The sequence below is a fragment of the Salvelinus fontinalis genome, chromosome 4 (assembly GCF_029448725.1).
Source record: "Salvelinus fontinalis isolate EN_2023a chromosome 4, ASM2944872v1, whole genome shotgun sequence".
NCBI lineage: Eukaryota > Metazoa > Chordata > Actinopteri > Salmoniformes > Salmonidae > Salvelinus > Salvelinus fontinalis.
Genome location: NC_074668.1, coordinates 86745811 through 86769275, shown reverse-complemented (window position 1 = coordinate 86769275; position 23465 = coordinate 86745811). Strand labels below are relative to the sequence as shown.

At 43.4% G+C, this 23465-nt stretch overlaps 1 protein-coding gene across 1 annotated transcript in view; it reads right to left on the bottom strand.

Annotated features, from left to right (window-relative positions):
• Positions 1-23192, bottom strand: part of adamtsl5 (ADAMTS like 5) — a 74843-nt gene extending 51651 nt beyond the window's left edge. Inside the window, exons 1-3 of the mRNA XM_055921810.1 lie at positions 21875-23192; positions 4960-5035; positions 169-329 (exon numbers count right to left, since the gene is read on the bottom strand). Coding sequence (XP_055777785.1) covers positions 169-329; positions 4960-5035; positions 21875-21894 — 257 coding nt within the window. The 5' untranslated portion in view covers positions 21895-23192. The remainder of the gene's footprint in view (positions 1-168; positions 330-4959; positions 5036-21874) is intronic.
• Between the last annotated feature and the right edge of the window lie 273 nt (positions 23193-23465).

The following is a 23465-nucleotide window of genomic DNA, read 5'->3' as shown; positions in this document are numbered from 1 at the left end:
TGACTTGAATGGGAAAGTTTGTGGTAGTCATTGTGTTCATGTTTTATTACTAGATAGACCACAGCAAATACAGAGAAAGCAGCATACAAAAACATTCACTGACATTTTTTGAGGATTAACCTGTTTGAAACAGGTCTCTGTTGTGATTGGACCATCCCTGGTTCTTACCTGGTGATGCAGGTGCGTGTACGCACAGAGGCCCCTCCCCCACATGAGCGCGAGCACACGGACCAGCCATTCCACGAGGCCCATTCGTTCCTGTAGTGCAGCTGTCGTCGGGCACGCGCTGAACGACTCTCTGAAGGACCCCACGCAGACACCCAGGAAGACTGAGACACAGAAGGTCAGAGGTCAACATCATTTATTGACGTAAAGTAAACTAGACTGTCTATTGATATATTTCTAATGGTTCACATACATTACAAATAGCACTCCGCATCAACTGATTATTCATTGATTCCTACAGAATTGATTCCAAAGGGCCAAGGCCATTAGCTTATTGGTTGGAGAATGGATTCTCTAGGGCCCCAATTATGATTCCTTAGAAGATCCGTCACTTTGGATTGAACGATTGACTGATTGATTTGGTCATTCAACAATACACTTAGACAACAGTCAAATCAGTTTCCGTTATTACCACTCACATATTATGATTAAAGCAGTACATTCATTCCAAATGATTGAGCATGAACATGTATTGCCAGAATAAATCAAACAATTCTCTCCCCATTGTGGAGCTCTGGGCCCATATTCATAAAGGTTGAGTTCATGCCCGACTACATTGCAGACGCATATCAGATCTTACAATGCCTGGATAAGTATTTAACATATCACACTGTGTGTGTGTGTGTGTGTGTGTGTGTGTGTGTGTGTGTGTGTGTGTGTGTGTGTGTGTGTGTGTGTGTGTGTGTGTGTGTGTGTGTGTGTGTGTGTGTTTGTACACACCCTGCTACCTGTCAACAAGATCACCTTGGGGAAGCCAGTTGTTTAGTGCTGTATATAAAAACTTCATCTCCATCACATAAATCTAGTTCAAGAGTGTGTGTGTGTACCTGTACCCCTATGTGACAACTGTAAACACAGCCAAACAGCAAAATGATGAGAGAACTAAACGGTTAATAAGAACTAAACAGCTGTAAGCAATATGGATATATTCCCACCTATCTCTCTGAGAGCCCTAGCCCTGGGTGGAGTTTAGGCCATATTTTTTGTATACTAATCAGGTATTTTCAGGTCAATGAGGGGGAGTCACTAAGGGCCAAGTGAGTGTATTGGAAATCGTCCCCAAAGTCTGACTCTTTATAACTGACAGAGTCAGATTTCCCTCCGTTAAAGTTCAGGAGTGACTAGTCTAGAGGACTACATTACACACGCCATCATATGGTCCATGGCAGGGTGACCTGGGGTTACCACCACCGCCAGTTAAATTAGCATCGATAGATGCTAACATGAGCATAAACTAATCCCAGAGAAGATTCAGGAGAACAGACCTATGCTGATCTAGGATCAGTTTTTCCTTGTAGATGGAATATTCGTACATGGACAGGACATCGTGGATCAACAGTCCTACTCATACAGAATATGAAGCAGATACAAAACGTCATTCACACCATTTCTATTCACACCTTTATGAAGACTAAATAATATTATTGGTATGTATGGTAGTTATCAAGGTAGATTGTTGTTTTTCAAGTGTATCATTTTGATGCATCTGAATGACTCAAGTAAGACTCTGGTAAGAGTTATGGTAAGAGAATAAAGACTTCCACAAAGGTGAAATGTTGTTTGTGTAACATAGTGGATGGATAAAGCACAGGGGAGCAGCATTATACAGTGTGTTGGCCTTTCTTTATACATCGTGCAGTTTTGCCCAGCACCTGTGTGTAGCAACACGCCGCAGGTTCATGGTCTCGTGATGAAGTGGCCCTGCCTGCGACTTCAAAATCAATGTCAAGTCTATGACGAGTACTCCCTGTTCACCCATGAGTGTGTGGCCAGGCAGGTCTCCAACTCAATCATCAAGTTTACTGACAACACAACAGTGGTAGGCCTGATTACCAACATGACGAGACCGCCAACAGGGAGGAGGTGAGAGCGCTGGTGGAGTGGTGCCAGGAAAATAACCTCTCCCTCAACGTCAACAAAATAAAGGAGCTGATCGTAGACTACAGGAGACAGCAGAGAGAGCACACCCCCATCGACGGAGAGGGTAAAACGTTTCATGTTCCTCGGCGTGCACATCACTGGTGACCTGAAATGGTCCCTTCACACAGACAGACAGTGTGGTGAAGAAGGCGCAACAGCGCCTCTTCAACATCAGGAGGCTGAAGAAATTCGGCTTGGCCCCTAAGACCCTCACAAACTTGCACCATTGAGAGCATCCTGTCGAGCTGTATCACCGCCTGGTACAGCAATCGCATCGCCCGCAACTGCAGGGCTCTCCAGAGGGTGGTGTAGTCAGCCCAATGCTTCATCAGGGGCACATTGCCTGCTCTCCAGGACATCTACAGCACCCGGTGTCACAGGAAGGCCAAGAAGATCAAGGACCTCAGCCCCCCCGAGACACGGCCTGTTCACCCCGCTACCATCTAGAATGAGGAGACAGTACAGGTGCATCAAGAGACTTGGACCATCAAATCTGGGACTGAGAGACACAGTCGCTACTGGCCGGCCTCAGCCCAGTACTCTGCCCTGAACCTCAGACACGGTCACTAGCCGGCTACCACCGGGTACTCTACCCCACACCTTAGAGATCACTGCCCTATGTACATAGAGTCATTGAACACTGGTCACTTTAATAATGTTTACATACTGTTTTACCCAATGAACATGTATATAGTGTATTCTAGTCATGGCTCATCCTATATAACTAGTGATGTGCACACCTTTCTATTCACATACTGTCCATATTGTCTACACACATCATTCACATACATCTACAGTGCCTTCAGAAAGTATTCACACCCCTCCATTTTTCCACATTTTGTTGTGTTAAAAAGTGGGATTAAAATGTATTTAGTAATAATTTTTTTATTAAATGATCTAAACAGAATACTCTATAATCTTGATTTCCTGTTGTGTTTTTTATTTATTTGTTATATCTTGTTTATTATTTGTGTACTTGTTTGACATGATACTGCATTGTTATTAAGCATTTAGCTGCAACCTCTATAAAATATGCGACCAATAAACTTTGATTTGAGACTTTGGTCTCTACCGTGGGTGAGCCGGTTTCAGATCCCGCCCATGACATGATTTCGCCTTAGTTGACTTCAAGAATTTGGCACATGCCTACCTTAGTCGGACAAAAACCTGTAAAGTACTACATTTGATCACTCCCCTTTTCACTATAACCCAGTCAGAGGAATGACACTGATGATTGGCTGAGGGTTAACGGACATGGCTGGGCAATGGTTGACTGTCTCAGCCACCTGAGTGTAGTGTGAGTGTGTGAGTGAGTGAGTGAGTGAGTGAGTGAGTGAGTGAGTGAGTGAGTGAGTGAGTGAGTGAGTGAGTGTGTGTGTGTGTGTGTGTGAGTGAGTGAGTGAGTGTGAGTGAGTGAGTGGGTGAGAGAGTGAGTAAGAGTGAAAGAAGGAAGGAAAGAGTCCAGGACCAACAGATGGTGTTAACAAGGCTGTAAATTCAACCTCAAGTTCAGTTTTGCTGCCACATTTAGTGGGGACAGCATTTTAAACCGGTCTGTCTGTGTGTCAATGTTCTGAGGGAAACTAGAGAGGAAGGCATTTGGCTTTGACGTCTCTGACGGAGGGACAGAACGGAAGGACTGGATGGAATTCCAAGAGAAAGTCATGTTAATAAAAACACAGGTTTGTTTAAGGGGGAAGAGGACGCAGGGCTATTTGGGATGTCAGGAGGAGGTGTGTGTGGGGGGGAGTGTGAGGGGGGTGTGTACGTGTGTCAAGAAAGCCTCCTTACCCTCAGGCTCTCCCTGGCAACCAGACAAACAGTGATGAAAGATGTCCGTTCCGCTTGAAGGAGAAGCAAGGGGCAACGCAGCAATTAGAGCATGCCCAGATGGGAGAGAGATGGAGAGCAACTACCAGCCCTATAGGAACATGCCGCCGTCCCCGCCTCCATTAGCAGGCTAAACGCTACACAAACATTCCAATCAGCTCCTTTCTTCCAGAACCACAGAACCTCAATAGCCGTGCCAGCAGGACCCCTCATCACATCTGATACTAGTTGGAGCACTTTGATTTCTATATTATCTAAATGACCTGGATTTTCCTCAGGGAAACACTTTTGACCAGGGCCCATAGGGTTAGGGTTGGTAGTGCACTATATAGGGAATAGGGTGCCATTTGATACGCAAACTTCTTCACACAGATTAGAGCATCAGACTAATCAGGCCCTGTTCTCAGACCTGTTTCTGCTGTCTTACCAACTCCTATGGTCATTGTCAAGCCAATAGGAGTTGGCAAGACCGCACAAACAGATCTGGGAGCAGGCTACTGAATGGGGCCTGTGAGTTTATAAAGCGTCCAGCCAGGATGGGTTCAATTCCATTTCACGTCAGCCATTTCAGGGGGATGATTGGAAATGTCCCATTAATGTAGCATTGTGTGGACTTTCATGAACTGACTCAAAACTATGGGCATCCAGTCAGTAGGTGTTGAGGTGAATCCAAACATTCTTGTCTGAGGTTTCCAAAAGCTTTCCTAGCGAAAGTGTTAATATTCATTATTTAGTAGTGTTATCTTGACAACATGAAAATCACACACTCGCAGAACAGTTAAGTGCTTAATTTGACAAATTCTGTTCCTTCACACATAGTGTAAAAATGTTTACTCTCTCGCGGCTGTGCAGCAGGGCTGTGGAAAGAAATAAGAAACTTCTTTAGCGATGTGAAACCCAGCCCTCAGCAGGCGCTGTGGACATGTCTATCAGTGTTAATGAGGTGGGCTGGAGAAGGGAGTGAAGAGGACAGAACTAACTTACGCTGGGCTGGGAGGACAGGCAGACGGCAGAGACCAGCAGGCAGATGAAGGTCAGAGCCTGGCAGAGAGACAACCTCCTGGAGACAGAGAGACAATCAACCACCTCAGTCAGTTACGCACCCAGCTTTTCTCCATACCAATCACATCGATAAACAACCCCGATTAAATCAGAGAGAGAAATGAGGGGGGACAGTGAGAGAGGGAGGTGAGAGAGAGGGAAAGTGAAAGACAAAGAGAGAGAGTGGGGAGGAGGGAGAGAGAAGGGAGATTTTGTATGGTCTTTATTGACAAATCCTCACTTACAGAAGTTAAAAAACAGAGACAGAGAGACAGAGACAAAGACAGAGACAGAAAGAGATATCCTCACTGAGTTCAAGACAGAGACACAGAGAGAAAGACAGAGATACAGAGACAGAAGGACAAAGAAATCAGGTAAATTATTAAATTCAAGACAGACAGACAAACAGATAGAAAATGGGACAGAGAGAGAGCGAGAAACCCATCGGGAGACAATGAGAGAGAGAGACCCATTGGGAGACAATGAGAGAGAGAGAGAAGCGAGACAGACCCATTGAGAGAGAGAGAGAGACCCATCGAGAGAGAGAGAGACAGTCAGGCGGCTGAGACCAGCAGGCAGATGAAGGTCAGAGTCTGTGGCGACCTAAATGCCAGAACCGGACAAGAACCTGACACCCTCAGCACACAGGGGGACAAACACCTGCCTGGAAGTGACAGCATTCCCTCCCCCATATGCCCCTATGACAACATAACCAACAAACACGGGTCCCAACTCCTGCAGATCTGTCACATGCTGGGTATGTACATAGTCAATGGTAGGCTTTGAGGGGACTCCTATGGTAGGTACACCTACAGCTCATCTCTTGGCAATAGTAGTACTGTAGACTACTTTATCACTGACCTCAACCCAGAGTCTCTCAGAGCGTTCAGCCCATTGACACCCCTATCAGATCAAAGAAAAATGAACAGAGCAATACTCAATCATGAGGCAATAAAGCCAAAGGAACTCAGTAATATTAAGAAATGCTATAGATGGAAGGAATGTAGTGTGGACACCTACCAAAAAACAATTAGGCAACAACAAATCCCAATCCCTTCTAGACAACTTCATGGACAAAACGTTCCACTGTAATAGTGAAGGTGTAAATTAGTCAGTAGAAAATGTTAACAGTATATTTGACCTCTCAGCTTCCCTAACTAATCCAAAAAATTCAAAACAGAAAACCGAAGAAAATGAACAACAATGACAAATGGTTTGATGAAGAATGTAAAAACCTAAGAAAGAAATTGAGAAACCTGTCCATAGAGACCCAGAAAACCTGAGTCTATGCCTTCACTATGGTGAATCACTAAAACAATACAGAAATAAACTACGGAAAAAGAAGGAACAACACGTCAGAAATCAGCTCAATGTAATTGAAGAATCGATAGATTCTAACCACTTCTAGGGAAATTAGAAAACAGTAAACAACAACACAAAGAATTATCTATCCAAATGGAGATGTATGGGTAAACCACTTCTCCATTCTTTTTGGCTCTATAACAAAGAATAAAAACATATACATGATCAAATATAAATATTAGAATTAACTATTAAAGACTACCAGAACCCACTGGATTCTCCAATTACCTTGAATGAACTACAGGACAAAATAAAAACCCTCCAACCCAAAAAGGCATGTGGTGTTGATGGTATCCTTGATGAAATTATAAAATATACAGACAACAAATTTCAATTGGCTATACTTAAATTGTTAACATCATCCTTAGCTCTGGAATCTTCCCCAATATTTGGAACCAAGGACTGATAACCCCAATCCACAAAAGTGGAGACAAATTTGACCCCAATAACTACCGTGGGACATGCGTCAACAGCAACCTTGGGGAAAGCCTCTGCATTATCATTAACAGCAGACTCGTACATTTCTTCAGTGAAAACAATGTACTGAGCAAATGTCAAATTGGCTTTTTACCAAATTAACAAACGACAGACCACGTATTCACGCTGCACACCCTAATTGACAAACAAACAAACCAAAACAAAGGCAAAGTCTCCTCATATTTTGTTGATTTCAAAAAAGCCTTTGACTCAATTTGGCATGAAGGTCTGCTATACAAATTGATGTAAAGTGGTGTTGGGGGGAAAACATACAACATTATGAAATCCATGTACACAAACAACAAGTGTGCGGTTAAAATAGGCAAAAAACACACACATTTCTTCCCACAGGGCCGTGGGGTGAGACAGGGATGCAGCTTAAGCCCCAACCTCTTCAACATATATATCAACGAATTGGCGAGGGCACTAGAATAAAAGTCTGCAGCACCCGGCCTCACCCTACTAGAATCTGAAGTCAAATGTCTACTGTTTGCTGATGATCTGGTGCTTCTGTCACCAACCAATAAGGGCCTACAGCAGCACCTAGATCTTCTGCACCGATTCTAACAGACCTGGGCCCTGACAGTAAATCTCTGTAAGACCAAAATAATGGTGTTCTAAAAAAGGTCCAGTCGCCAGGACCACAAATACAAATTCCATCTAGACACCGTTGTCCTCGAGCACACAAACTATACATACCTTGGCCTAAACATCAGCACCACAGGTAACTTCCACAAAGCTCTGAACGATCTGAGACACATGGCAAGAAGGGCATTCTATGCCATCAAAAGGAACATCAAATTTGACATACCAGTTAGGATCTGGCTAAAAATACTTAAAATATCAGTTATAGAACCCATTGCCCTTTATGGTTGTGAGGTCTGGGGTCCGCTCACCAACCAATAATTCACAAAATGGGACAAACACCAAATTGAGACTCTGCATGCAGAATTCTGCAAAAATATCCTCAGTGTACAACATAAAACACCAAATAATGCATGCAGAGCAGAATTAGGCCGATACCCGCTAATTATAAAAATCCAGAAAAGAGCCATTAAATCCATAACAAAGCCATCACCTACAGAGAGATGAACAATTCAGGCCTCGCTTAACACAGGAGCCCCGGCTCTAGGGGTCACTGACAATAACAACAAACAAGCTGCCATGCCACTGGGGCCCCTGAGGGCAGGGCAGGAACCAAAGTCAAGAATGCACCCACACAACCACCCACCATCATCATCAACTCTCTCTCCCACAGCACCACCAGGATTCAGCCACCTCCCACCATCATTAACGCTCTCTCCCACAGCACCACCAGGGTTCAGCCACCTCCCACCATCATCATCATTAACTCTCTCTCCCACAGCACCACCAGGGTTCAGCCACCTCCCACCACCCCTGACTAACACACAACTATTCTCAAATGTAAGAACTGAGTGGATTTATGCGTGTGTGTACCCATGCGGATGTGTAATGGGTATGTTTTCCCAATGCCCTAGAAACGCTAATTCAGTCAAAATAAACAACTTGTGTATGTGCCAGCTACCTACCTTATTTAACCTTAATTCATACATGTAGGTCAATCAATTTCATGGTAGGTATACTATTCAGCCTATGGCTGCTTACACATGATACTGCTGATAAAGGAGCATGTCCTTCAAAACGTTCCTCCTATAATCAATAGAATGAGGCCAAACACATTGTAAACATGGACCATGTCCTTCAAAACGTTCCTCCTATAATCAATAGAATGGAGCCCCTCTATTCCAGCCATTACAATGAACACAACCTCCTAAAGCTCCCCCCACCAGCCTCCTCTGCTGTACAGTTCCCTTCGTTCTTTAGTCATGTTAATTTATTTGAATGACTGCCATGCTCCATCTGGATATGTGTGGAGATACTCTCTTTTCAATGTGTATGACTGTTAACACAACTGTATGTGTTGAGCAGCCACTGCCAGCCACAGTCTACTCCCTGTCTGTCCTTATTAACCCGTCTGCACGATAACCCGAGACCACACACACACACACTTAATTTGACTCGTTACACCCACATGCACACCAGTCATGCGCACACAAACGCGCACACACACAGGATATCTGTACTTCACCCTCTCCCTGGCTGACACACACAGGATATCTGTACTTCATCCTCTCCCTGGCTGACACACACACACACAGGATATCTGTACTTCACCCTCTCCCTGGCTGACACACACACACAGGATATCTGTACTTCACCCTCTCCCTGGCTGAAACACAGGATATCTGTACTTCACCCTCTCCCTGGCTGACACACACAGTCACTCTGACTCATCAAAGGCTTTAATGTGTTTTCTCAGAAATGCCTCCTCAGAAATGGTTGGAAACCCCCCTCTATAAAGGCTTCCTGGTACTGATTTGTTTAGTGCTAACTAACTACTGTTAGTCCATCTGTAAGGAGAGCTGCACAAGTCAAGTGGGTCTGATTTGTCATTTGAGAAACAGCATGAGTACATCTCTAATGGTACTTTATTTCCTACATATGTCTCTCGCCCCAGTCTGAGGTCCTGAGCGCTCTGGAGGTTTTCATCAAGGATCTCTCTGTACTTTGCTCCATTCATCTTTCCCTTGATCCTGACAAGTCTCCCAGTCCCTGCCACTGAAAAACATCCCCACGGCATGATGCTGCCAGGATGGTGCCAGGTTTCCGCCAGACGTGACGCTTGGCATTCAGGCCAAAGAGTTCAATCTTGGTTTTATCAGACCGGAGAATTTTGTTTCTCATGGTCTGAGAGTTTTTAGGTGGCTTTTTGCCAAACTCCAAGCAGACTGTCATGTGCCTTTTACTGAGGAGTGGCTTCCGTCTGGCCACTCTACCATATAGGCCTGATTTGGTGGTGCTGCAGAGATGGCTGTTCTTCTGGAAAGTTCTCCCATCTCCACAGAGGAACTCTGGAGCTCTGTCAGAGTGACCATCGGGTTCTTGGTCACCTCCCTGACCAAGGTTCTTCTACCATGATTGCCCAGTTTGGCCAGCTCTAGGAAGAGTCTTGGTGGTTCGAAACTTCTTCCATTTAAGAATGATGGAGGCTACTGTGTTCTTGGGGACCTTCAATGCAGCAGACATTTTTTGGTACCCTTCCCCAGATCTGTGCCTCGACACAATCCTGTCTAGGAGCTCTAGGGACAATTCCTTTGACCTCATGGCTTGGTTTTTGCTGTGACAAGCACTGTCAACTGTGGGATCTTATATAGACAGGTGTGTGTATCTTTTCAAATCATGTCCAATTTACCACAGGTGAACTCCAATCAAGTTGAAGAAACAACTCAAAGATGATCAATGGAAACAGGATGCACCTGAGCTTAATTTCGAGTCTCATAGCAAAGGGTCTGGATACTTAAGTAAATAAGGCTTTTTTTATATACTTGTTTATGGGGTGTTATGTGTTATGTGTTTATGGGGTGTTGTGTGTAGATTGATGAGGAAAAATAATAATTTCCTCCATGTTAGAATAAGGCTGTAAGGTAACAAAATGTGGAAAAAGTCAAGGAGTCTGAATACATTCCGAATGCACTGTATGTCACTGTGCTTTTATGGCTACAGTATATGTATCATACCAGTGCTTAATTTGTTTATTTGGCAAACAAGACAGCTCATAATCCACCTACATTTCTGCAAGCCCACCCACCAATGAATTTCTGGCTATGCCAATGCACTGGACTAGGAACCATGTTTTTCCTGGGTCTCCCTTCAGTGTATTTGGTTCTTCCCATGTAATGATATGCCATTTAGCAGACACTTTTACCAAAAGCAACTAAAAGTAGTGTATTGATACATTTTGTATGGGTGGAAAAAACGCAGCGGGAATCAAACCCACATCCTGGCATTGCAAGTGCCATGCTCTACCAACTAAGCCACACACACACACACACACACACACACACACACACACACACACACACACACACACACACACACACACACACACACACACACCCCCCCCTTTCCCTTTACGCGTTCTGTTTATTCTCCCAGTCTTCTCCCGCTCCCTCTTTCTTATCTGTAACAAGTTTGTAAACACACATCTAGGCCAAAAGCTCTGTTTGGCAGAGTTCCAGGTCAGTAGTCGCCCTGTCCAATTAAACGATACACATCTCCCTCACATTCCACCAGGCCACATTCCACCAGGCCAGATACAAGATCGAATGTACCGCAAATCATTCAGAATATATTGAGCCGTACCCAAAACTACATGCTGGACCTTTTATGCCTACTCCATTTTCCCCAGGTCGCAGGGAGCCTGTCTGGCCACTGTTTGCCCCCTAGTCACAGAGGCCCTACTGGAGGTCAACAACAGCTCCTTCTGCGTCTCATTAAGCCAATGGTAGCACATTAGAGCAGAGCTCAGGGGCAGGCAGGGGGAAATGGCTTTAATCATTACGAGACAACTTGTTTATTTTGACTGAATTAGCCTTTCTATGGCATTGGGAAAACATACCCATTACCCATCCACATGGGTATACACACACACACACACACACACACACACACACACACACACACACACACACACACACACACACACACACACACACACACACACACACACACACACACACACACACACACACACACACACACACACACACACTCACAAAGTCAGTGCCAAAGATAGTGTGGAATACCCATCACCATGAAGGCACCACCAACTGCTTTCTCACACTATCTCCATTAAACCTGTGACTCATATGAAACCATAGCCAAGAATCCAACTATTCAGGCTGCATCTTCTATGTGTCTCTATTCATGAAATAGATATTGCATTATTCAGTTTAATACACTAAATGGCCTATAAATGTTGTTTTTAACCAAGGTTACTTATTTGCTATAGGACAGTAGTACTGTATGATGTTAGCGACCCATGAATACTGGAGGTGATGCGGAAGCAGTGCATCACTGCATCTGTAGTGTTAGTGTGCAGGCATTTGGGTTTATTTAAGCAGAACTTTTCACCAAGTATCTACATATAATGGATGTAACCCGTCACAACATTACCATTCTTTCTTATATATGTATATATTTTTAAAGGTATTTTTCAGATTTTACTGAAGAGAGAGAGGCAGGATGACAGCAGGGAAAGATAGAAGAAAAGGTTGTATGAAAGGGCAGTAGGCCGGATTCCAACCCATCCTGACACCGTAGACCTGTATGCCGAGGCTGTGGCATTACCACTAGTCCAGCCAGACCACCATTGCCATTATTTAAATACTTTTGCTAATATCACACACAGGCTGAAACTGTTCCACCCACCTGAGTACAAAGAGAGAAGAGAGTTCAGAACCCTCATTAAAAAAGGACAAAAAAAACATCCCCACCCACCACCCTACATTTCTCCCCATATTTTGGTTCAGCTGTAATATGGTTGACCTCACACACCCTTGTTTTAATTCCCTCCAGAAAACACAGCTCTCGCTCTCTCGTCATTTTTATGCTGTTATCTCGAAGTGAGATTACTGCCATAACTGTGCACTGATTACTAGAGTGTATTGCAGGTTAGAATGTGCCCTTTGGCCCTCTAACACAGTGTGCACCATGTCACAGGGACAGAGATGGCATGGTTGCTAAGGGGGGCCACCTGCCTCTGGCTCCCAGTGGTCCCTACTTTGTGTAAGATTGATTCCCACTAAAATATTTTTTTATTTACATAGTTGTACATGAAATTGTGAGAGACTCCAGTCACCAAAGTAATAGACTGTTTTCTCTGCTACCGCACGGCAAGCGGTACCGGAGCACCAAGTCTAGGACCAAAAGGCTCCTTAACAGCTTCTACCCCCAAGCCATAAGACTACTGAACAATTCATCAAATGGCCACTGGATTATTTACATTGACCCCCCCCCCCCCCCCCATTTGTTTTCTACACTGCTGCTACTCACTGTTTGTTATCTATGCATAGTCCCTTCACCCCCACCTACATGTACAAATTACCTCAACTAACGTGTACCACTGCACACTTACTTGGTACCGGTACCCTTGTATATAGCCTCGTTATTGTGTTACTTTGTATTATTTCTTACTTTAGTTTATTTGGTAAATATTTTCTTAACTCTTCTTGAACTGCACTGTTGGTTAAGGGCTTGTAAGTAAGTATTTCACAGTAAGATCTACACTTGTTGTATTCGGCGCATGTGACAAATAAAGTTTGATTTGATTTGAAAGACTAAAAACACCAAGAAATCAACTCCAAGTGAATTTAATTTAGAAAGTATTCCCATGCATAATATAAAGACGCGTGATCATATACAAATGTAAGCAAGGTTTGAAATGATTATGTTTTAGTCAAATATATCTGTTTGGGCAAATAATTTGCAATTACTCTATGTTCCGCCCCCCCGACCATCTGCTGAAGACATTTTTGTTGTTGTCCGGCAGCGGAATCTATACTTAACAAAAATATAAAACATAACATGCAGCAATTTCAACGATTTTACTGAGTTACAGTTCATATAAGGAAATCAGTCAATTTAAATAAATTCATTAGGCCCTAATCAATGGATTTCACACAACTTGGCAGAGGATAGGCCCACCCAATGGGGAGCCAGACACAGCCAATCAGAATGAGTTTTTTTCCCCACAAAAGATAATTATTACAGACAGAAATACTCCTCAGCACCCGTGGTCTGCAGTTGTGAAGCCGGTTGGACGGATTGCCAAATTATCAAAAAATATGTTGGAGGCAGCTTATGCTAGAGAAATTAACATTAAATTCTCTGGCAACAGCTCTGGTGGACATTCCTGCAGTCAACATGCCAATTGCACACTCCCTCAAAACTTGAGACATCTGTGGCATTGTGTTGTGAGACAAAACTGCACATTTTAAAGTGGCCTTAAAGTGGCCTCCCCAGCACAGCCTGCACCTGTGTAATGATCATTCTGTTCAATCAGCAAACATTTTTAGAGAAATAAGCTTTTTGTGCGTATGGAACATTTCTGTGATTTTTTATTTCAGTGCATGAAACATGGGACCAACACTTTACCTGTTGCAGTTGTATAATTCTGTTCAGTGTAGTTGATGATCCCTGGTGTAGGCCATCGTTTCCCAACACATCTTCAGGGACCCCAGGACTGGACTTTTTTGTTCCAGCCCAGAACGAACACACCTGATTCAACTAATCAAGGCAAGGGCTTGGTGATTAGATTCACTAGTTGAATCAGATGTGTGATTGCTGGTCTAGAACTAAAATGTGCAGGGCATGGGTTCCTAAACTAACGGATTTCTGTAAAACACTGGTCAGGCCTGGTGGTTCCTAAGGCCGGAATTAAATCTGAAAGCTCGCTATGACACTTGACATTTAAAGGGAATTTCCAATTGAGCTGACATCTGCTGTGTTTACCTTGAATTTGATCTCCACCAACACGTTAACATTGCCGCGTTGCCTACAAGCACAATCAGATTGAATCCTGGCCTAAACTGTTTTGTGCTATGACCCAACTATACTCTTGAATATATGCAGCTGTGCAGGAGCTACCAAAAGGTTTCTATGGGAACGGGGTGCTTTTCTGGGTAAAAATAACAATAAAACTGGGTAAAGAAAACAATAAAAATGACAGCTACACCCTATGACTGCAACAATGATATATTCAGTTCATTTTGCATCAGCTTTAAAAAATAATGTTAGTTTTTTTACAAAAGAGCACCATGAAATTAACTGACAACGTCGGCGTCATCTGCAGCTTTTGAATGATCCACCAAGTGAACAAAAGACAGTGTTTCTAGCCAGTCCCCCATCCTCCATGACCCACAGGGACTTAGCTGTGACCCACTATTTGGTGAATACTGGTTTAAAAATAAATTATATGGTACTTTTTGCATAGTTTTCAGCTAGTAGTTCTGAAAGTAGCACTCACGAGCCAAAAGTGGTCCCCGAAAATTGCGTACTGAGTCACATATGTACAGATATGTGCACCACATCATTGCGCTCTCTCTTGCTTTGTTATGTGTGCATCTTGCTAGCTGTCGCTCAAATGGCAATGGGCTAAAGCTCATTGGCTGGAACTTGAACTGCTAGGAGGCTGGCCCACGTGGGGGAAAATGTAGGGTAAATAGTGCCACAGCTTTCAGTAAACAGTCACTTTCAAACTCGGGGTATAGCAGCTAATTGAGTTAAGACAGTAATTCTGCATGTATGAACTACACATTGACATATCCAGCGCAGACCGGGAGGTTTAAAAAAATACTTAGTGGCCAGTGTTCCAGAGCTTGCCTTTAAGGCCTGGTGGACGCATATAGACTAAGTACTTCAGTAAATAGAGTTGAATAGACTAAAAAACATGACCTTTGAACCCTAAACCTGAACAGACTATTAATAGGCGGGAACAATGAGACATTCACGGTCAGGCAATGATCCTAGTCAGGCAGTGATCCTGGTCAGGCAATGATCCTGGTCAGGGATTAGCCCAATCAATAAGGCAACAATTCATCATTGCACGAGCCGTGAAGCACTGAAATGGTCGATCCATGGGTATACCTCAATCCAAAATGAATGACAAAAATGAGCACCATATAATGATTTTGTTTCAGTTGAGGCAGGAAACTGGATCAACACAACTCATGGTGTGGGACAAGGCTGTTGACAAACTTTGACTTTGTGTAATGCCCCTTTAAGCAACATAAGGAGTTTAAGACATTTACTTTGAAAAGCAGTGCTGAGTATTGACCAAATGCATTATGTTTAATGTGATGCTATTCTAAAGACAGAGTTTGCTGTTTAAATTAATCCCACACCTTGGTTGTGTCTTGGGGTCTCTGACCATTGCTCCTAGAACTCAAAGATTCTCCTCTGTTCCTCTACTGCCTGACTGGCTGCACCATCGTTCTCCTTCTCAGGACAAACAGACGAAATCTCTTGACATTGTCATACCTCTTGGATTATGAGCTTATCTTTTCACATTTTACTGAGACAGACCGTCCGTCTGATCCAGTCTGGCAGGCCATCTACGGTCATGCTCCAACATTTGGAACTACTGACATGGTGAATAACACCAGGGTCGTGTTCAGTAGGGAAAGCAACTGAACATTTTCTAAAATGTTTTGCAATGCCAAACATAAATGTGGTTTCTTTGTCAAGTTCAGGTAGCCCCTGCCTGTTTCGGGTCTGTTTTCTTCCGTTTGGTGCCTAATGAACATGACCTGATCTCCTTTTAGGTCACTGCCAAACACATTAGAACACCATTTTTCACCAACACTTCCTCAACTGAGAATTGAAAATACACACATTTTTATACACTTGGTTTTCACTGTGGAATTAGTCTGGTCAAATCAAATCCATTTTTATTGGTCACATGCACATGGTTAGCAGATGTTACTGCTTGTGTAACAGTATAGCTTTCGTCCTTCCCCTCGCCCCGACCCGGGTTAGCCTGGCTAGCCATTTCACATCGGTTACATTCACCCCCCTTTTGACCTCCTCCTTTTTCCACAGCATTCAGGGTCAACAGCATCAATGTAACAGTATAACTTTCGTCCCTCTCCTCGCCCCTACCTGGGCTCGAACCAGGGACCCTCTGCACACATAGACAACAGTCACCCACGAAGCATCATTACCCATCGCGCCACAAAAGCTGCAGCCCTTGCAGAGGGGGAACAACTACTTCAGGTCTCAGAGCAAGTGACGTCACCGATTGAAAGACTATTAGCGCGCACCACCGCTAACTAGCTAGCCATTTCACATCGGTTACACTTGTGTAGGGAAATGCCTGTGCTTCTAGTTCCAACCGTGCAGTAATATCTAACAAGTAATCTAACAATTTCATAACAACTACCTTATACACACAAGTGTAAAGGAATGAATAAGAATATGTACATATAAATATATGGATGAGTGATGGCCGTGCGGCATAAGCAAGATGCAGTAGATAGTAGAGTACAGTATATACATATAAGATGAGTAATGTAGGGTATGTAAACATTATATAAAGTGGCACTGTTTAAAGTGACTAGGGATACAATTATTACATCAATTTTTTGTATTATTAAAGTGGCTAGAGACATTGGAGTGTCTCAGGTCTGTTTGTGCTGTATAGCTAACTCTTAAAGTTGTAGGATCTTTCCTCATTTTAACCAGTCTCCTACAACAGGAAAATAATCCTGTAGCAACAGGAAATGTGAATTATAATTAATGGACATTTTTGTAGGGGCTGATACATTTTTCTTAATGAAAAATCAAGTCTGACATTTCAGAGGGAATTACAAAATGTAGTCTTATTAAGCCTCAAATACACAACAAGTTTTACATTTCCTGCATTGCAGGAAAGTTCTCCTGCGACAGATTGGTAAAATGAAGATCCTACATCTGTGTGGTCATTCATGCCAAATCATATGATGATAGAAGTTGAGAGACAGCACAAACAGATCTGGGACCAGAGTACAGTGGAATACCAGCCAACACATAAACATGTGATTGGGGGAGAAAGTGCAAGGTGACATTAATATAGACAAACAACTGAACTATCATAGTCATAGCATTCCTGACGTGACTATTGACCTGTAAAGTCTTATCTGACAGTGTACTTTGCGACACTCCAATCTCACTCAATGAGGATCCATCTACATTATTTTAATCATTACTATATCCCAACCACATGCATATACAAGGTATAGTTGTGCTGACCCAAACCGACAGTCTACTGTGCTGGCTCAGATACTGTATGTTCTTTTCACATTGTTGTTATTTCCAGCAAGGTTTCACTTCCAGCAACTATGGTGGGTACATAACCAGGCCAGCACAGTACAGCTCGGCATGGCTCTGCTTAATAGTGTGAAAAGTTTCAAACAGAAGAGGCTTTATCACAGTGTGACCGACCAGAGTTCTAAGGCTACAGCCACACAGACTCATGAACAACTGAAACTGAAACTGTCAAAAGTACAACACAAATCAAATATTTTCGGAGGAGTTTAATCAGTCAAAAGATAGAAAGTTTGTGCATTTTTTCTGTCAGACAATCATCCATTTTCATTTATCCGGCAACAGATGACTCCCATTGAAAGAACATTGGGTTCATCTGAAATTCTGACACAATCCCAGTATGCTGATGGCCTTACATGTTGACCAGACCGGACACGTCGTGTGCGCGAGCTTCGCAAAATAAATTTAGAAATACATGTTATTCAATTATTGCACAGAGCGCGTGCCAACGAGCATCTACAACGCCAAGGGCTAAAATAGAACTCCTTTCTATTTCTGACGCAGATCCCGCTGCAAGTCCTGCCTCTCCCATCTCCTCCTTGGTTTATAGAATCAGGTACCCACATGCCATCTCCTCATTGGTTATACCCACGTGGGTGATTGAAAGACGAACTGTTTTGCCGGTTGTCGTGGTAATACTATGAAAGTATAGATGCCATCACCATTTACATTCAAAGATGAAAAAGCCTGGAAGGAGGAGAGATGACTACAAACGATTCGATTGGCCGTTCTGTGTGGATTAATTGTCAGAGTAGAGGTCATTGTGCATTTCAGGTAAAATAACTACTCAATGTTTATATCCCAGGACAAATTCGCTAGCAACAGCAAGCTAGCTAAATAGGACAAATTAGCTCGCAAGTGGAAGCTAACTAGCTAAATTGCCATACATGTTTAATGCTTTTCGACCTGTCCCCAAATTAATGTCATTGGTTCAGAGTTTCTTTTGATATTTTAACCTGCGTGTCGTGATCAAGGTTGGTGTAGGGGACAAAATAAATTTATGCACGACGGCGCACGCGCGCAGCCGGTTTGGGTTCCGTGTATCCGGGTCTCCTGCGCACGGAGCCCCTGAGTTTGGAGAGCAGACACACGTCTTCAGGTTTCAAACACGCTAACGTTGATCCGAACCTCCTGTACACCATCAAGGATCAGACCAGCTTATCTATGACCTTCATTAAAGTATCGATTACATGCTGCTTCATGCATAAACATACATGCCCATCCCCAAGCGATCGAAATTCCACCCCCGGGGGAAGAGATCTATTGAGTGACGACATCGACATTCTGAAGCTGTCGCTTTAATTAGGGAACTCATTCCGGAGGGATTTGAGCAGCGTGCCATAGTACATTGAGCTGTCTCGCTCCCAAACAAACATTCCTCAAGAGACGGATCTGGGAGAAAGACTCTGTTATCCCTCTCATGTCCCGAGCATTCAACCTGATCTCACATTAGCCAATTTGACAGACTACAGACCAGTAAAGGAAACATCATAGGTTTATCCCGAGGAAGCTCATGTCGTCCATTAAGTCGAGAAGACTCGCTATTTCATTTGTGCTTCTAATATAAAAACTTCATTTGATTAGTCAAAAAGTGCTTGATTAGCAGGTCTAAAATCCCAAAGCACACCCAGATGTGCTGATTCTCATTTCCCCCCAGGAATATCTTCTTCGGTGAATAACATACAATATCTAGGAACAGTAGATGAAACTTCAACTCTTCAGGAAAATAAAACACCTCATCTCCTATTAGGGAGTGAGTATTGAGGCGGAATCCAGTTCCCTTATTCCAACAGCCCTGAGACTGCCCTTATTCCAACAGCCCTGAGACAGCCCTTATTCCAACAGCCATTAGACTGCTCTTATTCCAACAGCCATGAGACTGCCCTTATTCCAACAGCCACGAGACTCCCCTTATTCCAACAGCCATGAGACTCCCCTTATTCCAACATCCATGAGACTGCCCTTATTCCAACAGCCCTGAGACTGCCCTTATTCCAACAGCCATGAGACTGCTCTTATTCCAACAGCCATGAGACTGCCCTTATTCCAACATCCATGAGACTCCCCTTATTCCAACAGCCATGAAACTCCCCTTATTCCAACAGCCATGAGACTGCCCTTATTCCAACAGCCATGAGACTGCCCTTATTCCAACAGCCATGAGACTACCCTTATTCCAACAGCCATGAGACTCCCCTTATTCTAGTGGGGCGGTTCTGTAGAACAGCCATGATAAGACTGCCCTTATTCTAGTGGGGCGGTTCTGTAGAACAGCCATGATAAGACTGCCCTTATTCTAGTGGGGCGGTTCTGTAGAACAGCCATGATAAGACTGCCATTATTCTAGTGGGGGGGGGCGGTTCTGTAGAACAGCCATGATAAGACTGCCATTATTCTAGTGGGGCGGTTCTGTAGAACAGCCATGATAAGACTGCCCTTATTCTAGTGGGGCGGTTCTGTAGAACAGCCATGATGGGATACGTATGAAGCTGGATATTTATAGCCTCTGACATTTGGAGATAAAGGTAATGGAGCCGGATGAGAGGAATGCACAGCCAGGGGCTTCTATACAAGCCACGCTGCTGCAGTCCACTCTTGCTAAGTATGCCTGACTGTATCTGCATCATACTCTGATAGGGACTGTTACACACACACACATAGCAAACAAAAGCACGTACACACACACTATGTTTGTCAGGGCGTTCAAGACCAAACTTTCACTTGTTTACCATAACAATGTGTACAGTCACTAGACCTAATGTAACGGATGTGAAATGGCTAGCTTGTTAGCGGTGGTGCGCGCTAATAGCGTTTCAATCGGGTACGTCACTCGCTTTGAGACCTTGAAGTAGTGGTTCCCCTTGCTCTGCAAGAGCCGCGGCTTTTGTGGAGCGATGGGTAACGATGCTTCGTGGGTGACTGTTGTTGATGTGTGCAGAGGGTCCCTGGTTCGCGCCCGTGTCAGAGCGAGGGGACGGTCTAAAGTTATACTGTTACATTGATGCTGTTGACCCGGGTCACTGGTTGCTGAGGAAAAGGAGGAGGTCGAAAGGGGGTGAGTGTAACGGATGTGAAATGGCTAGCTAGTTAGCGGTGGTGCGCGCTAATAGCGTTTCAATTGGTAACTCAAGCTTACGGACAATGTCAAATGTGATATAGCGAAGCAGCTGAGTGAGTTGGGTGCGCAATTACGCGGGTACTTTCCCGACACGAATGACACAAACAACTGGATTCGTTATCCCTTTCCTGCCCACTTACCAATATCTGAACAAGAGAGCGTCATCAAAACTGCAACAAGCGGTTCTGTGAAAATTGTATTTAAATCAGAACCACTGTCTGATTTCTGGATTGGGCTGTGCTCAGAGTATCCTGCCTTGGCAAATCAAGCTGTTAAGACACTGATGCCCTTTGCACCACGTATCTATGTGAGAGTGGATTCTCGGCCCTCACTAGCATGAAAACTAAATACAGGCACAGACTGTGTGTGGAAAATGATTTAAGACAGACTCTCTCCAATACAACCCAACATTGCAGAGTTATGTGCATCCTTTCAAGCACACCCTTCTCATTAACCTGTGGTGAGTTATTCACAGATAAACAAATAAGGTTTTATATGTAAGATGGTTAAATAAAGAGCAAAATTATTGATTATTTGTGCCCTGATCCCATAAGAGCTCTTTGTCACTTCCCACAAGCCGGGTTGTGACAATCTCCCACTCATTCTTATGTTTAATAAATGTATCGTATAGTGTGTGTGGCAGACTTACAATGATGGCAAAAAACAACATTTGAGAGAACGAAGACCCTGGTGCTAGAGGGGGTACACAGCTGGAGGTTGAATGTTTGAAGGGGTATGGGACTATAAAAAGTTTTGGAACAACTGGTGTAGCACACACACACACACACACACACACACACACACACACACACACACACACACACACACACACACACACACACACACACACACCTCGGATTACAGTAATAATCGACTAGGTGAGAGTTTGCCAAGTTACTAAATCAACTTAAAATCACTTGATATGGGCCACTAAATACTCCCCTTTCATTCACTATAACAATTAGGCTGTGTGGATTAATGGTAATTTTATCAGAGGTATGTACAACGTTATATATTTTTTATGTACAACGTCATAAACATATACTTCATCATAAACATAGGCTACTTCAGCATAGAGGCTACACTTGTACAGTCATAAACATGTAGGCTATATAAAATGTTAAACTATGTTTATAACCATACACATGCGTTTATAACCATACACCTGCATCTTACCTGGTTAGTAATGTTGACATAGTAGGTCCTTGTCAAATGTGATCAGCTGTGTTGCATTCGATGTCAGGTGCAATTTTACGCTTCACGCATCATGATCCAAGCAGTTTCAGCTCTGTCGATGGGTTTGTTGCGCATCCCGGAGTCCAAGAGAACGTTCACGAATTTAACCTTAACATTTGTTGAAATTCATACTGTGAGAGATGTCTACCTGTACTTTGTTGAAATACCATAACCATATAATTCACTTGTGATCTCTTTCACTCAAGCTTAGAACGTTTGGCTATCCAACGAGTTCCAAATATATCCTTTGCAGTTCTATTCCATGTTCTTCCTGCGAAAGGCGCGACGAATCTCTTTTGGAAGACGAGGCAAAACTCTCTCTCGCCAAGTAGACATTCAGGTGCAATGTCACAGGACACACACTGCGCTCTGCGTCTGGCCGTGCAGGATTAAATGACATTTGCATTATGTCCGATTCTCAGCGATAACTTTTCTGAGGAGAACATTGGAAAACGCAATGGTTTATCATTGGAATGGTGCCATTAGCGCAGGTGATCGCACACCCGATTGCTAGATTAGTGTACTGAAAGCATAGGCTAAACTACTGGCAAGAATAAGATTGCAATCTGACAAATTTGGTTTACATTTCAGGCAATTTAGCAATGGTAGGCTAATATAAGAACAGTATGCATATGCTCTTAAAATGGCATGAATGTGCGATTTAGCCTACCGCTGTCTATTTTCACATGCGCACAAAATCCATATTGTGAAAAATACAAGGATAATTGTGTTTTTCCCATTTAAGCAACTTTTTTTGAACGAGCTCTTACAAGTTGGTGGAGCATTACGAACAAATAGATATGCTAAGCAAATAAAATTTCATGAGGACTAGGCTACTCCTCTGTATAACAGAGTCAACGTCTGTTCCACTTGCAGCCGGAAAATAATATCCTTTTGATACGCCGCTACCAGCAACCAACGGGACAGGTAGGTAGCCCTGTCCCTCTCTCTCTCTGAATTGAAACAAGTTGTTTAGGGCCCAGTCCTTTTGTGAATATCCTACACACGCAAGCCTTTTCAGATAGAATAGAACGCTGTCAATAAATAATGTCAATCCCGCAAGCGACAACCACCCTTTAGTTATAGTTCACCAATAGGGATCAGCTTGTCAAAAAATAAACTCGCCGAAAAGAAAAAAAAGCTTCTCATATCTGAGCGTATCCAGTTATCGCTTCAGCATGCTGCCTACACCTGAGGCCCGCTCCCCTATGCCGCATTCCATTGAAAATGTAGTAAACACTCCCCCTTTCACTCAGCGCGTCCAATCGAGAGTGCTATCGCTTAGTAGCCCCGCAACAAAACAAAAAACAGGAATCGAATGATCTGCTATTTTAGTCTGTGTGTCTGAAACTATAAGAGAGTAGGGGACTGGGTTATGTACACATAACAGTCAAAATAAAGGAAACACTTGAGTAAATGAGGGATACAAAGTATATTAAAAGCAGATGCTTTCACGCAGATGTGGTTCATGAGTTAATTAAGCAATTAACATCCCATCATGCTTAGGGTCATGTATAAAAATACCCAGTTG